We start from the raw sequence: 14,849 nt of genomic DNA, 5'->3' as shown, positions 1-14,849 counted from the left end.
GCCAACCTTTTTATTATTTTATCCCATTTATAACTTGCTATTCCAATAGTTTTTCATAACAGGTTTCAGCAAAATCATAAAAGCAGCATAGATTATATAATCCTACTCAAATAAGACACAAAATCACATATAGTACTATCTGTAAAACAGAACCTAAAATCTGCTCTCAGTATAATATATATAGTTAGCTCATCAAATATCACAAGATCAGCAAAAACTACTGTGGACACATACATGAACTGATGTTAACAGCACAACATAAACAGACTTAATTTACACTTTGAATAATGCAATAAAATCGGCATGAACTGCACTAGACAAACTAATAAGATTAAATAAATATAGTGGGCCGGATTTTCAAAAGGTTACGCGCATAAATGGTCCTGTGCGTGCCGAGCCTATTTTAAAAAGGCCCAGCAACGTGGGTAAAGCCCCGGGACATATGTAAGTCCCGGGGTTTTACAAAAGGGGCGGGGAGGTCCGGGGGCGGGGCCAGAGGCCTTCAACACAGTGGCCATTGCTGCTGTGTCGAGGGATCGTGTGCCGGCAGTCTTACGGCGCGCACAACTTGCCCCTGCCCAGAATGAATTAGAAGCGGCCTGGGAGGGAACAGAGGAAGGCAGTGTGGCTCAGCGTGCGCAAGGTGCACAATTGTGCACCCCTGCGCACGAACATGTAGGCCGCGCGCGCATGTTATAAAATCTACCCCAAAATGCAAAATATAAATCAACCTATAAATGTACGTAAAATGTAAAATATATTTAACATTTAACTCCTATCTCAGTGCACATTTAACACCTAATATGAAGCCTCACATTCTGTGGTACAGTGACAAATACAGCAGCAGCATCCACCTAATAAGATAAAATAAAACCTAAGACATCGCTTAAAATCTTGCATTACAGTTAAAGTATCATCACTAGCACACTAAAAAAATTGTAGCTCATCCACAATTAGCGCCAACTCACACTTAAAAGATTTCATAGTTACACTAAGCTGCAAAAACCTGACTAAAAACCCAAGATTTAAGCAGCCATATAAACTGCATCTCATTTGTTATATGACAAATTTCCTTTGGACTATTGTTCCTCAGATGAGTAATGACATATGAAAATGTACTTTTCTTGGTCATGACTAACACTACTTTTTTAAGCAATAATAGTCTTAACTGGGCTGCCATCATTGACCTCAAGATCCACGTTATATAATGCTACTGCAGTTTGGCTTTTAGGAAGCCAGGTCCTAGATCATTCAGGGCCTTGAAAACAATCATAGAAACATAGAAATGACGGCAGAAAAAGACCAATCGGCCCATCTAGTCTGCCCAGCAAGCTCCCACACTTATTTTATTTATTTATTTTATTTAAAATCTTTTCTATACCGTCGTTAAGCTAGTTGCCGTCACAACAGTTTCCAATAAGGCACATAATTTCAAACTTAGATGTGTTGATTTATATTAACTAAATAGGTGCCATCAAATACTGTAACATACTTTCATATTAAATATTACTTAGTGGTTGTGATAAGTCATGTCTACTTTAAGTATAGGCTATAAGATAAATTAACACTTAAGTCTGGTCCTCTGTTGTTGCAATCTAATAGAGGTAAAGTAAAATAAAATATACACACACACACACCATTCGAGTAAGCTGATGTGTGTGTGGGAGTTCTTCGGACCGCATCATACAATTCCCTGGATTCTACTCTTCATTCCCTTTGTGGTATGCTTGCTTAAATAACCATGTTTTTAAACTTTTTTTGAATGCTTTGATGTCTCTTTGTGTTCTGATTTCTAAAGGCATTGTGTTCCATATTATAGGTCCTTCCAGGGATAGGGCCCTATCCCTTACTTGAGTTAGTCTGGCTGTTTTTACTGAGGGAATAGTTTGCTGATCTCAAGTTTACGTGAAGGGCTGTGTTCAGCCATTCTGCCTTTTCGTCGTGTATTAATTTATGTATGGTGCATAGAGTCTTGTATTGAATTCTTTGTTCAATGGGTAGCCAGTGTAGTTCAATTAGGGTTTTGGTGATATGGTCTCTTACTTTTACCAGTTAAAATTCTTGCAGCTGTGTTTTGTAATACCTGTAGTGGTCTTATCGTGGTGTGGGGTAATCCTAGTAGAAGGGCATTACAGTAATCGGTGCTTGAAAAAATGAATGCTTGTAGTACTGATCGGAAGTCATTTGGTGTTAGTAGTGGTTTAAGTCTTCCGAGAGTCATAAGTTTGGCGTAACCTTCCCTTACTTTTAGAGATATATGTTGTTTCATACTTAGTTCCGTATCGATAACCACTCCAAGGTTTCGTACTTTCTCTGCTAGTTGTAATTTTTGGTTGTTATTGATTGTGATTCGGTTTTGAATGATTGTGATGTTTTTTCGTTCAAGATGTAGGAATTATATTTTCCCATACTTATCTGTTTCATCAACCACCAAGTTCAGGGCCCTTGTTGGTAACAATGTTTACAACTTTAAATTATACCCTGTATTTGATTCATAGACAATGCAGACCTTTGAGGATTGGATTTAAACAGTTAGGTTTAAACAATTGAATATGTGGTACATCCTGTTTCAAGTAGTTGAAAAATAGCTTTAGGCAAGTAAAATGGTGAAGATTGTATACCTCCATTAAGAAATGTGGGCGTTGGTGGTATAAATGGCGCACACATGAAAAAAGGATATATCTTAGGTTTTCTACAGTTGATCAACAGATATTCTTATAGAGATATTCTTATAGAGGGAAGTAAATATAAAGTAATGTCCCCATTATTGAAGAGCCGGAGTATTATTAGCTCTCTGTTGGTGCTCTGACCCAAGCCAAAAAGGATTTTTCATAAAGTGCCATATTCTGATATTTGATGTCTGATTGGGTCATGAGTCAGGAAACTTGGCATCTAGAACCGATTCTTGAATTGTGGTGAAAATAACTTGTTTAAATATTACTTTTTCCTCTGAAGGCTTTATAGTGCCATTTTTCTCACCCATTTATTTTGATGAAGCATTTTGCATAGCCAATTTTTGAGTTGTCCAGAATAGTATACAGAACTAACAGGACTGGAATTGAAACAAGTAAGGCAAAATTCCCTTCTGAGTTGGCTATTTTAAAGTGCTTCTTTAATGTTTACAACTTTAAATTATACCTGTACTTGATTGACAGACAATGCAGACCTTTGAGGTTTGGATTTAAACAGGTTTAAACAATTGAAAATGTGGTACATGCTGTTTCAAGTAGTTGAAAAATAGCTTTAGGCAAGTAAAATGGTGAAGATCGTATACCTCCATTAAGATTGTATATCTCCATAAATATCTTTTTCTTAGAAAGTAAATTTGAACTTTTTTGAGTGGAGTTGATGATCTAAATATTAATTTTAGTGTATAATTATATAATCTTTAATTCTTCTAACCTAATACCAGCTAAGTTATGGATGTTTAAAAAAAACAAAAACTATGTATATGTAACCACACTAATGTAGCTGTCTTTCACAGTTTTGCCTGGATTACATCAAGATACAGCTTGAAGGTTAGTATGGTTTTTTTTTTTTTCATATGTTTCTGGTGTTTAAGGAAATCAGGTGGCATAACAGCACTGGATTGTTTTACTTTCTTTTAATCAGGGAGAACAATAACACATTTAATAGATTGAGTTGTAAATAGCATAGGAAATAAAATTTAATGTTAAAAAATGGTCATGAGATTGGGGTGCAGAGGACAGGAGAGCAGTGAAGAATGGGAGGATGGACAGAAGAGAATCTAGGGGTGATCATACCTGATGAACTCAGTGCTGCTAATCAGTACAAAAGGCAGCAGAGTGTCAATGGAATGCTAAAGTGCATAAGAGGAGCAGAAAAACAGAAGTGATATTTCTGAACAAATCATTGGTAAGACCTCATCTGGTACTATTGTATTCAGTTCTTAAAACCATGTTTCCAGAAAGACAGAGTCAGAGTAGATGCATTCTCCTAGGACAAGCAGGATGGAAGTCCTCACACATGGGTGATATCATCAGATGGAGCCCAGCATGCAAAAACGTATGTCAAAGTTTCTAGAAATTTTGAACTTTGACTAGCACAATGAGCATGCCCAGCATGCTACTATCCACGCGTCCATGTGAGGTCCCTCTTCAGTCTCTTCTTTTTTGCAGAGTTATCTTGCATTTGTGGAGCTCTGCTCTTTTCTTCAATCTTTTTTGATAAATCTCGGTCGATTCCGACTTTGCTTGCGCTGGGGTCCCTCTTCTCCCTACTGGTTAGTTAGGCGGTGCAGTAAATGTTCTCACTTCTCTGTGGTCGATTCCTGGTAGTCTTGCTCTCTGTAGCTGCTGGGCACCAACTGCTTGGGTATTTTTTTGCTAATGCGTAGTTGGGTTTTTGCCAATACCCACATTATCCCTCGCAGAACTGCATGAGGTTTGTATCCTCTGCCTGGGCATTGCGCAACAGCCAGGGGTGTCGTTTTTGCGACCAGATGACCCCTAAAGGCCGTCACGCCCATTTAGATATGATGGAAAATCTCTTCGGTTCTGAGAAATCTGAACCATCGACTCTGAGAAGGCTGCAGGGAGCCAATGGGCACTGAGCCTTCACTATCCACTCCCCCTCCAGGGCGAGGGGCCAGGGATCATCCATCATCAGTGTTGTCACGCTCCAGGATGTCTGGATAGTTTCCATCCTCTTCGGCACTGGGGATTGACCAGGCCAAGCATCGAAGGAAGTCACGGAAGCATAGTCACCGGTCACAGTCCTCGCATGGCACCAGGGTTGGTTCAACACTGGTGCCAGCTGTGATGCCTCCGAGGCAAGCCCATGGAGAGGAGGTGCCATCCTCCATCGAACCTGGGATTCCCAGGTGTTCCCCACTGATGCCAATGGCAGGCACTGATCTCCCTCAGGGCTCTGAGAGAGATCTGGTGACGCCTCCCCCTCCTTTGCCCATTTTTTCTTCAGCAGACTTCCAAGAGGAGTTGGATCAAAGGGCTCAACTGGTGGTGGTCTGAGCCCTTCGGGGCATTGAGCTGCCAGCTCCGCCGGTGCTTCCACTGGTGCCAGAGCCTGCACCCTCGATGTTAGCACCACTGCTGGAGCACCTCGATGATCCTCTTGTCTTCCTCCCCACGCAATGGACCTCCGGGTACCTGATGGTACCCGGAGGTCCATTGATGTCCCGGGGGGCCACCATTGCCACCTCTCTCCAGTGCAATTCCCATTGTGGGTTCCTCAGAGGAGGAAGGCCCGGCACAGCCTGCGGCACTACCCAAGCACTGCCGAGGCCCTTGGTTCCACAACTGGCATTCCCCGGTCCGGTTCCAGGTCCTTCAGGAGCCTTTGTGCCTAAACCGAGGGGCCTGGGCAGGGGCCCTCCACTGGGTGTCTCTGAGTGATCTCAGTGAAGAAGAGGGCCCCGTATGACCTGTGGGGGATGATACCTCCAAGTTGTCATCTGATGATTCAGGGGATCTTCCCATGGACCTGTCTCCTCCTCCGGAGCGGTGCCGGTCCCTACCTGAGGTCTTGACCTTTATGGGGTTTGTCCATGGCAGAGACCATTCCATTCCAGCTTCTGATGGAAGAGGATGCCACGCATAAGATGCTGGAGGTTCTCCAATTTGTTGATGCCCCAAAGGAAGTGGTAGCTGTTCCCATACATGACATCTTGAAGGAACTACTTGTTATTTAGGAGAGTTATGGGGATCCTTGGATCGTGGCAGATGACCACACCCCCAGGGGGAAGATCCCGAGAGGGACCACGGGTCAAGCTCAGAGTTAGGAGACAGACACACTAGTTCTTTTATTAGACAGTATACTGAACCACCAGAGGTGGCAGTAGTGAGCTGGAATGCCCGGCTGGGCTGTAGTCCCTCAGATACTGGAACAGTGATCCCTGGAGGCTGAGCTGTAGAGAAACTGAAATATAGTGAGTAGGCAGGGTAATCAGAGTTCATGTACCGAACCTGATGGTAACACTCACAAAATGTCTCATAGAAGCCCAGGAGCTGGAATGTTTAGGCCTCGAGGAGTGAGTACCTGGTTCCTGGGAAAGCTCTGAGAGAGCAATGGTAACTCACTGATGTAGTTGGTAGTGATGACTTCCAGGCAGAAGAGAATACAGAGTAAGTCTGGGAACAAGGGCCCTCGAGGAGCGAGTACCGGTTCCAGACAGTCGCCTGAAAAACAAAGGAGAGAGCGAGGCCCCAGAGGAGCGGGTACCCCTGGTAAGTCCGAGGAGGCAGAGTAGCTTAGGTAGAGTAACCCGAACACATGCTAACTCAATCTGTTAGCAAATTCTAAGACCTTATATATCCGTCGCGGGTGACGTCATCTCAGGGGGACGCCCCTGAGGTTCGCGCCATCGCTGGTACCTCAGTTGGGGCCGTGCCGCACGCACGCCCCTAGGCCTCCAGGAAACATGGCGGGTTGCAGCGCCTAGCCAGTCCGGGGATGACTGAGGACTTTGGCAGAAGGATGCCGCGGCAGCCAATCTTCCCGCAGGCGAAGAGGGAGGCGCCAAAGAGGTAAGGAGGGTGGAGAGAGGGCGTCGGGAACCGACGGACCCAACAGAACTACACCTTAGAATTTGGGAACATTCCATCTTCATGCCTCCAGTAAATAGGAAGACTGATTCTGTCTATCTGGTACATCAGGCCTTGGTTTGAGAGGCGTTAATTCCCACATCAGTCTGTTGTGGTGGAGTCTGCGCTCAAGTAGGCCAAGCGTTCCTCTACCCATGCCTCTGACCCTCTGGGCTAAAAGCACAGAGCACTGGATGTGCTGGGCAGGAAGGTATTCCAGGGCGCCATGTTGATTGCTCGCATTGCTTCCTATCAGTTGTATATGATGCAGTACTCTCTGAACCTCTGGAAGCAACTCCATGAGTTACCCAGCAGCAACAGATCACTGGCTTTGCTCCCTTGATCTCAAGGATCCATAAGCCCACATCGAAATCTTCCCCAGCCAGAGGAAGTATCTTCGGTTTGTTGTGGGTGAGATGCATTTCCAATACAAAGGTTGTTGCAGTTCGGTCTTGCCTCGGACTCCCATGTCTTCACCAAATTTTTTTAAATTTAGATTTATATTCCACTTTTCACAGCGCTTCAAAGTGGATTACATTCAGGTACTGTAGGTATTTCCCTATCCCCAGAGGGCTTACAATCTAAGTTTGTACCCGGCAGAGGTGGGAGCACACCTCCGCCGTCTAGGAGTGCAGGTGTTCCCCCTACTTGGTTGACTGGCTGGTCAAGAGCGCCACACAAGAAGGGGGTGCTTCGGTCTCTGCACTTGACCATTCGGGTATTGGAGTTCCTCAGGTTTGTCATCAACTATCTGAAGTCCCATTTGACCCCGTCACTGCAGTTGAAATTCAGCACCCAGCTGGACACAGCTCAGGCCAGAGCCTATCTGCCCCATGATCGGGCACTCGTACTGGTATCCCTTGCGAGTCTGGTTCGCTGGAACTGGAAGGTATTGACCCGCCTCATGCTCCGCCTTCTGGGTTACATGGTGGCCACTGTCCATGTTGCACCTTTGCCTCGTTTGCATATGCTCAGGACTCATTGGACCCTGCAGTCCCAGTGGCAGCAAGCCCCCCAGAACCTCATGTATACATCCATGTTACTCTGCCACTCCAGGCATCTTTGTCTTGGTGGGAGAGCTTGCCCAGTTGGAAACAGGGGGCTCCTTTCCAGTCTCCCCCTTCCCAGATTGTACTCGACACAGATGTGTCGACCCTGGGGTGGGGTGGGGGGCATGTAGAGGACCTCCACATGCAGGGCCTTGCTTAGGAAGTTCAGTGCCAGATCAAGTGCCTGGAGCGTCAAGTGATTCGTTACACGCTCTGGGCATTGCAGGATCACTTGTCCAACAAGACTGTCCTCATTCAGACTGACAACCAGGTTGCAATGTGGTACATCAGCAAACAGGGAGGTATGGAAATGTTCCTCCTGTGTCAGGAAGTGATTCAGATTTGGTCATGGGCTCTGTCTCAGGGCATGTTGCTCCAAGCCATGTACCTTGCGGGGATGGAGACTGTGGTGGCAGATCACCTCAGTCGGGCCTTCCGACACCACGAGTGGCCCTGAATTCGGTGGTGGTGGACTGGATCTTCCGCCTCTGGGGAACCCCAGAGGTGGATCTATTTGCCTCCCCCTGCAACAGCAAGATGAAACAATTCTTTCTGTACAGCCGGGGGGGGGGAACCAGTCACAGGCGCCTTTGCCCATCATTGGGGCTGGGGCCTTCTGTACACATATCCTCCGCTTCCTCTGTGATGAAGACACTTCTGAAGCTCTGGCAGGACAGAGGAATCATGATCCTCATAGTCCCTCATTGGCCAAGGCAGATTTTGTTCCCACTCTTGTGGGTTCTATCAGGGACCCGATTGGTCTGAGGACCTCCCCAGACCTTGTCAAGCAGGATCAGGGCAGTCTGTGCCATCCCAACCACAGGGCGTGGGCCCTAATGGTCTGGATGTTGAGAAGCTAATTCTGCAGCCTGTTGACCTGTCGGATGTTGTGTCTCTGGTCTTGCCAGCTTCCAGGAAGCCTTCCACTGGGAAGTCTTATGGCCTGAATTGGAGGAGGTTTGCCGTTGGTGTGAGCATCACGGATTGGATCTGTTCTCTTGCTGTACACCGAAACTACTTGACTGCTGTATCTGTCAGATGCTGGCTTGATGACCAACTTTGTCAGGCTACACCTGAATGCCATCGGGGCCTACCAGCAGGGGTGGATGGTTCACTCATCTCTATGCAGCCCTTAGTGGGGCGATTCATGCGAGGTCTGCTTCAATTAAAGCCGCCTCTGTGTTCTCCGGCTGTGTCCTGGGACCTGAATGTGATGTTGGCCCATCTCATGAAGGGTCCTGGAAGGTCATGTTTTTGGTCATGGCCACTGCGGTGACAGGGTCATTGAACTTCAGGCATTGATGTACCCACCATACACAAAGTTCTTTCATGCTAGGATGGTTTTGTGTGCGCACCCTAAATTCCTGCCTAAGGTAGTGACTGATTTCCATCTAAACCAATCAATCATCCTGCCCACCTTTTTTCCCCAGGCCTCATTTACACCAGGGCGAACGGGCTCTGCACACCTTGGATTGCAAGAGAGCCTTGGCCTTTTACCTGGAGCAGACAGCAGGCCACAGGCAATCCACGCAACTCTTCATCTCATTTGATAAGAACAGATTGGGAGTTGTGGTTGCCAAACAAACCCCTGTCTAACTGGCTGGTGGATTGCATCTCCTGCTATGCGCAGGCAGGGCTGCAGCTTGGGGGCCATGTCAAGGCTAATTCTGTCAGAGCCAAGGCAGCTTTGGTGGCCCACCTGAGAGCGGTCCCTGTGTCTGAGATCTGCAAAGTGGCAATGTGGAGTTCTCTCCACACTTTAGCTGCTCACTACAGGGAGGGCCGACATGATAGCAGCTTCGGCCAGTCTGTCCGCCGGAATCTCTTCCAGCTGTAGAACCCAACTCTTCCTGTGTAGGGCCCTTTTTTTGGGTTCAGGCTATTCCTGCTATTATCAACAGCACCTTTGTTGTGCCCATTGGCACCAGGTTCGGTACCTGTTGGTTCTGCTTGTGTTCGGGAACAGCCTGTAACTAGGGATTCACCCATGTGTGGGGACTACTATCCTGCTTGTCTAGGAGAAAGCAGAGTTGCTTACCTGTTAACAGGTATTCACCTAGGAGAGCAGGACAGAGGTTAGTCCTCAGGCAATCTGCCCGCCACCCTGTGGGAGTTGGGTTTCTCACAGGACAAGCAGGATGGTAGTCCTCACATATGGGTGATATCACAAGATGGAGCCCAATCACGGAACACTTCTGTCAAAGTTTCCAGAACTTTGACTGGCCCCTACTGGGCATGCCCAGCATGGCACTAACCCTGCAGCCAGTAGGGGTCCCCCTTCAGTGTTCTTTTTTCCGTGCAGCAGTAGCCACGTGGTTAAGGAGCTCTGTAGAGATTCCTGACAGGAATTTTCCTCATGGAATTACTAAAATTTAATTACCCCACAGGGGTCCCTTCAACTTTTTCAAGCTGCGGTACTCCGGTAAGTTTTTTACCTGTTTTCCGTCGATTACCGTTGGGTTTGACCTTCGTGGCCTACTGGCTGATGACCGTACCGCAGCTCAACTTTTTCATGGCCATGGCGTCTGGGTTCTGCCGGTGCCCGGACTGTAATTGCACCATGTCCATCACAGACCCTCACAAAGTCTGTGTAATGTGTCTCGGAAGTGAGCACGATGTCCTAACCTGTACCAAATGTGCCCTTATGACACCAAAAGGTCGCAAGGCTAGAATGGAGAAGATGGAGCTTCTCTTTCGTGCTCAAACCCCGATGCCGTCCATTGCATCGACTTCGTCAGAACCGGCACAGTCAACTTCCCGCCAGCATCGACCTCTGGCCGGTGACCATCCGGCATCGACGACTTCTCAGCCTTTGACACCCTGTACTCCCCCCTCAGGACCGAGGGGATCGTAGAGATAAAATTGCCACCGGCATTGAAAGTCTCGGACCATCGAGGGAGCGAAATCATCGTCCGAGCCGCCGTCGAAGAAACCCTATTCAGAAAAGGCACTGACCTTTTCGGCAACCAGGTCTCCTAGGCAACCCTCACCCGACAGGGTATCTGGAGCCGCGACTCCGCCTTTAACGGTGGTCCCTCCGGCTATGCCTCTGCCTCCTCCTCCTGTTCCGGAGCCGGGGCTGCTTGCTCCAGGTCTCCGAGAAGAACTGGACCGGCTGGTTCAGGATGCCATCGACAAGGCGATGCATCAATTCCAGGTTCCTCCGACACCAGTACCGATTGCAGAACTGACCATCGACCCGATTCCAGCAGCGTTGGCACTTCTGCTATCGAGGATGGAAGTGCTTATGGCCGCTTTTCCACCGATGGACCCCGGGTCACGATGGCTCCAGTGCCCTCCTCGCTTGCGTTGTCATCAGGAGGAGAAACACCGTTCCGCATCCCTCCTTCGGGAGTTCTGCCGATGCCTCAGCCATCGATGCCGATACGTCCATTGGTGCCACCAATCCACCCATCGCTGCCGACGCATCCATCGCACCACCGAGCCATACCATCAATGCCCTCGATGCCTGCACCAGTGCCTTCGATGCCCTCATCTGTGCCTCCAGTTATTCCTTTGAGTCCTTCGGATCCTTGACCCAGGACCTTCAGGGATCCCACCACCCTGTCCTCCTCTAGTCCCTAGAAGAGCAGGTGCTGATCCCTACGACACCTGGACTGATGATTCTTCATCAGACACCGATGATTTGCCTTCACCACCTTCACCTACTGAAAGTAGAAAGCGTTCTCCTCCAGAGGACCTTTCCTTCATCAATTTTGTGAAGGTGATGTCTGAATTGGTACCCTTCCAATTGCAGACTGAACATCTGCAATTGGAAGGCATCAAATGATGGAGCTCTTACAATTCCTGGATGCTCCCAAGGAAGTAACCTCCATCCCTATCCACCAGGTTCTTCTAGATCTCCTCAAAAAGAACTGGGAACATCCTGGCTCTGTGGCTCCAGTCCACAGGAAAGCTGACACCACCTATCTCGTTCAGTAAGAAGACATAAGAACATAAGAAAATGCCATACTGGGTCAGACCAAGGGTCCATCAAGCCCAGCATCCTGTTTCCAACAGTGGCCAATCCAGGCCATAAGAACCTGGCAAGTACCCAAAAACTAAGTCAGCTCCAGGTTTTTGCAAACCTCAATTTGATCATCAGTCTGTGGTCGTTGAATCTGCCCAGAAAAGAGCAAGGAGAGCAAAACCTCATACTTCCTTTCCCCTGGGCAAGGAACAGAAATTTCTAGATGCCATTGGTCGCCGTGTCTTCAGGAATCAATGCTCATCTCTAGAATTGCCTCTTATCAGCTCTATATGACCCAATATAATAGGGTCTTGTTTAAGCAGATACAAGATTTAACAGACTCCCTGCCTCAGCAATTTCAAGAGCAACTACCACCCCTAGTCAACAAGGGTATTGAGGCAGGCAAGCATGAGATGCGGTCATCTTATGATATCTTTGACACTGCAACCAGGGTATCTGCAGCTGCTATCTCAGCAAGACAATGGGCCTGGCTCAAGTCTTCGCCCTGAAGTTCAGGACAGATTGTCTGACCTCCCCTGTGTAGGAGACAATCCTTTTTGTGAGCAGATTCAACGGACTGTGGCGGAACTAAAGGACCATCATGAGACCCTGAAACAGCTCTCTCTCATGCCTTCCGAATACTCTTCAAAACAGTCTTTTAGAAAAGACTCTAAGAAGTCATTCTTCCGCCCGAAGAAGTCCTACCCGCTACCAACTAGAACCCGTTCTACGAGACCGTTCCAGAAAGCCCAGTCTCGTCAGACACGGAAACAAAAACTGCAAACAGCCCCTCAGCCGGCCCTGCTTCTGGTTTTTGACTCTTACGTAGAGAGCAGCATCCAGCTTCCATTACCCCACATACTAGTGGGAGGTCTATTGTGCCATTTCAACAGCAGGTGGCACTCAATCACTTCAGACCAGTGGATCCTATCGATAATTGCTCAAGGTTATCACCTGAACTTTCTCCCCATTCCACCGGACTCCCCACCTCTACCGTCGTGGAGAACATCTGACCACTCACTGCTCCTGGAGCAGGAGGTCTCCCTCCTCCTCCAGTCCAGAGCAATAGAACCAGTGCCATACTCAAAACAAGGCCTAGGGTTCTATTCCCAGTACTTCCTAATCCCCCAAAAATCGGGAGGCGTTCGTCCAATTCTGGATCTACATGCCCTCAACAAGTACCTCCAGCGAGAAAAATTCAAAATGGTAACCTTAGGCTCTCTTCTTCCTCTTCTACAAAGAGGAGACTGGCTCTGCTCTCTAGACCTCCAGGACGCATAAACTCATATCGCGATAAATCGATCTCATCGTAGATACCTGAGGTTTTTAGTAGGCTCCAAGCACTATCAGTACAGAGTGCTTCCATTCGGCCTTGCGTCTGCACCACGAGTCTTCACAAAATGCCTCGTTGTAGTTGCAGCTTTCCTCAGAACTCAAGGTGTTCACGTCACCCCTATCTAGACGATTGGTTAATCAGGGCTCCCACTCAGCAAGCTGCTCTGTCATCCCTATATCTTACATTACACACACTAATTTCACTCTGATTTGTCGTCAACTACGACAAATCCTGCTTAGTCCCATCTCAAACTTTGTCATTCATTGGGGCAGACTTGGACACCTTGCAGGCAAAGGCTTTCCTGCCTCGACAGCGAGCTCTCACTCTTGTGTCTCTTGCACTCCACGACTGCACACCGCTTTCTCATCCTCCTGGGACACATGGTGTCCTCAGTTCAGGTCACCCCAATGGCCCGCTTGGCCATGAGTCATGCAGTGCACTCTAAGGTCACAATGGACTCAATCCATTCAGCCCCTGTCGACCATTGTCCACGTAACCAACTCACTCCATCTGTCTCTCGCCTGGTGGAAAAATCAGATCAATCTCCTCCAGGGCTTGCCCTTCCAGTCTCCAGACCCTCAAATAACTCTCACCACCGATGCTTCCAACCTCTGATGGGGAGCCCAGAGGGCCGATCTGCAGACACAAGGATCTTGGTCTCGAGAGGAAGCCAAACACCAAATAAATTTCCTGGAGCTGCGAGCAATCAGATATGCTCTCAGGGTATTTCAGGATCGCCTCTCCAATCCAGTCATCCTGATCCAGAAGGACAACCAGGTGGCCATGTGGTACATCAACAAATGGAGGGACGGGCTCCTACCTTCTGTGTCAGGAAGCTGCACAGATCTGGGCGGAGGCCCTCTCCCACTTGATGTAACTCAGGGCCACCTACTTGCCAGGAGTGGACAATGTGTTGGCAGACAAGCTGAATCGCACCTTTCAACCGCACAAGTGGTCTCTCAACCCCTCAGTGGCGAACTCAATTTTCCACCAGTGGGGTTATCCTCAAATAGACCTCTTTGTGTCACCTCAAAATCACAAAGTAGACAACTTCTGCTCTCTCACTCGCAGCTAACACTATCAGCCAAGAGACGCGTTCTCCCTCTCATGAGCAATCGGTCTCTTGTACACATTCCCTCCACTTCCACTTCTCTCGAAGACTCTTGTGAAGTTACGTCAGGATAAGGGAACCATGATCCTGATAGCACCCCACTGGCCACGCAATACTTCAGGATCTCTCCATTCGCAGGCACATTCCCTTGGGAAAGGTCCCGCTTCTAATCACTCAAAAGGACGGGTGCCTACGCCACCCCATTCTTCAAGCCTTGTCCCTGACGGCATGGATGTTGAAAAGTTAATCCTTCAGCCACTTCACCTTTCTGAACCAGTTTCCCGTGTCCTCATTGCTTCACGGAAGCCTTCCACGAAAAAATCGTATTCTTACAAATTTAACAGGTTTATGTCATGGTGCTCTTCTCAATCCCTTGACCCCTTTACCTGTCCAATCACGAAGTTTCTGGACTATCTGTCACTTGTCAGTCAGGTCTAAAAACTTCCTCCATCAGAATGCATGTCAGTGTGGTTGCCGCCTTCCATAAAGGTGTTGGGGATGTTCCTATTTCAGTACAACCCCTTGTAACATGTTTTTTGAAGGGCTTGCTTCACCTCAAGCCTCCTCTGCGTCCTCCAGCCCCTTCTTGGGACCTCAACCTAGTTTTGGGTCGGCTAATGAAACCACCATTCGAGCCTCTTCAATCCTGTGACCTTTGATATCTCACATGGAAAGTGATTTTCCTATTGGCAATCATTTCCGCTCGCAGAGTTAGTGAATTACAGGCCCTAGTTACCTATCCGCCTTACACTAAACTTCTGCAGGACCGGGCAGTACTCCGCACTCACCCTAAATTCTTGCCTAAGGTAGTTTTGGAGTT

General features: G+C 47.8%; 1 protein-coding gene across 14 annotated transcripts in view; it reads left to right on the top strand.

Moving 5' to 3' along the window:
- Nucleotides 1-14,849, top strand: part of SENP6 (SUMO specific peptidase 6) — a 448,534-nt gene that overhangs the window by 252,108 nt on the left and 181,577 nt on the right. For all 14 annotated transcript variants that reach the window (XM_029595592.1, XM_029595591.1, XM_029595594.1 and 11 more), the window contains one exon: nt 3,485-3,518. In XM_029595592.1, coding sequence (XP_029451452.1) covers nt 3,485-3,518 — 34 coding nt within the window. The remainder of the gene's footprint in view (nt 1-3,484; nt 3,519-14,849) is intronic.

This window comes from Rhinatrema bivittatum, chromosome 3 (assembly GCF_901001135.1).
Source record: "Rhinatrema bivittatum chromosome 3, aRhiBiv1.1, whole genome shotgun sequence".
Classification (NCBI taxonomy): domain Eukaryota; kingdom Metazoa; phylum Chordata; class Amphibia; order Gymnophiona; family Rhinatrematidae; genus Rhinatrema; species Rhinatrema bivittatum.
Note: the sequence above shows the minus strand (reverse complement) of the source record. Positions and strands in the feature narration are given on the sequence as shown.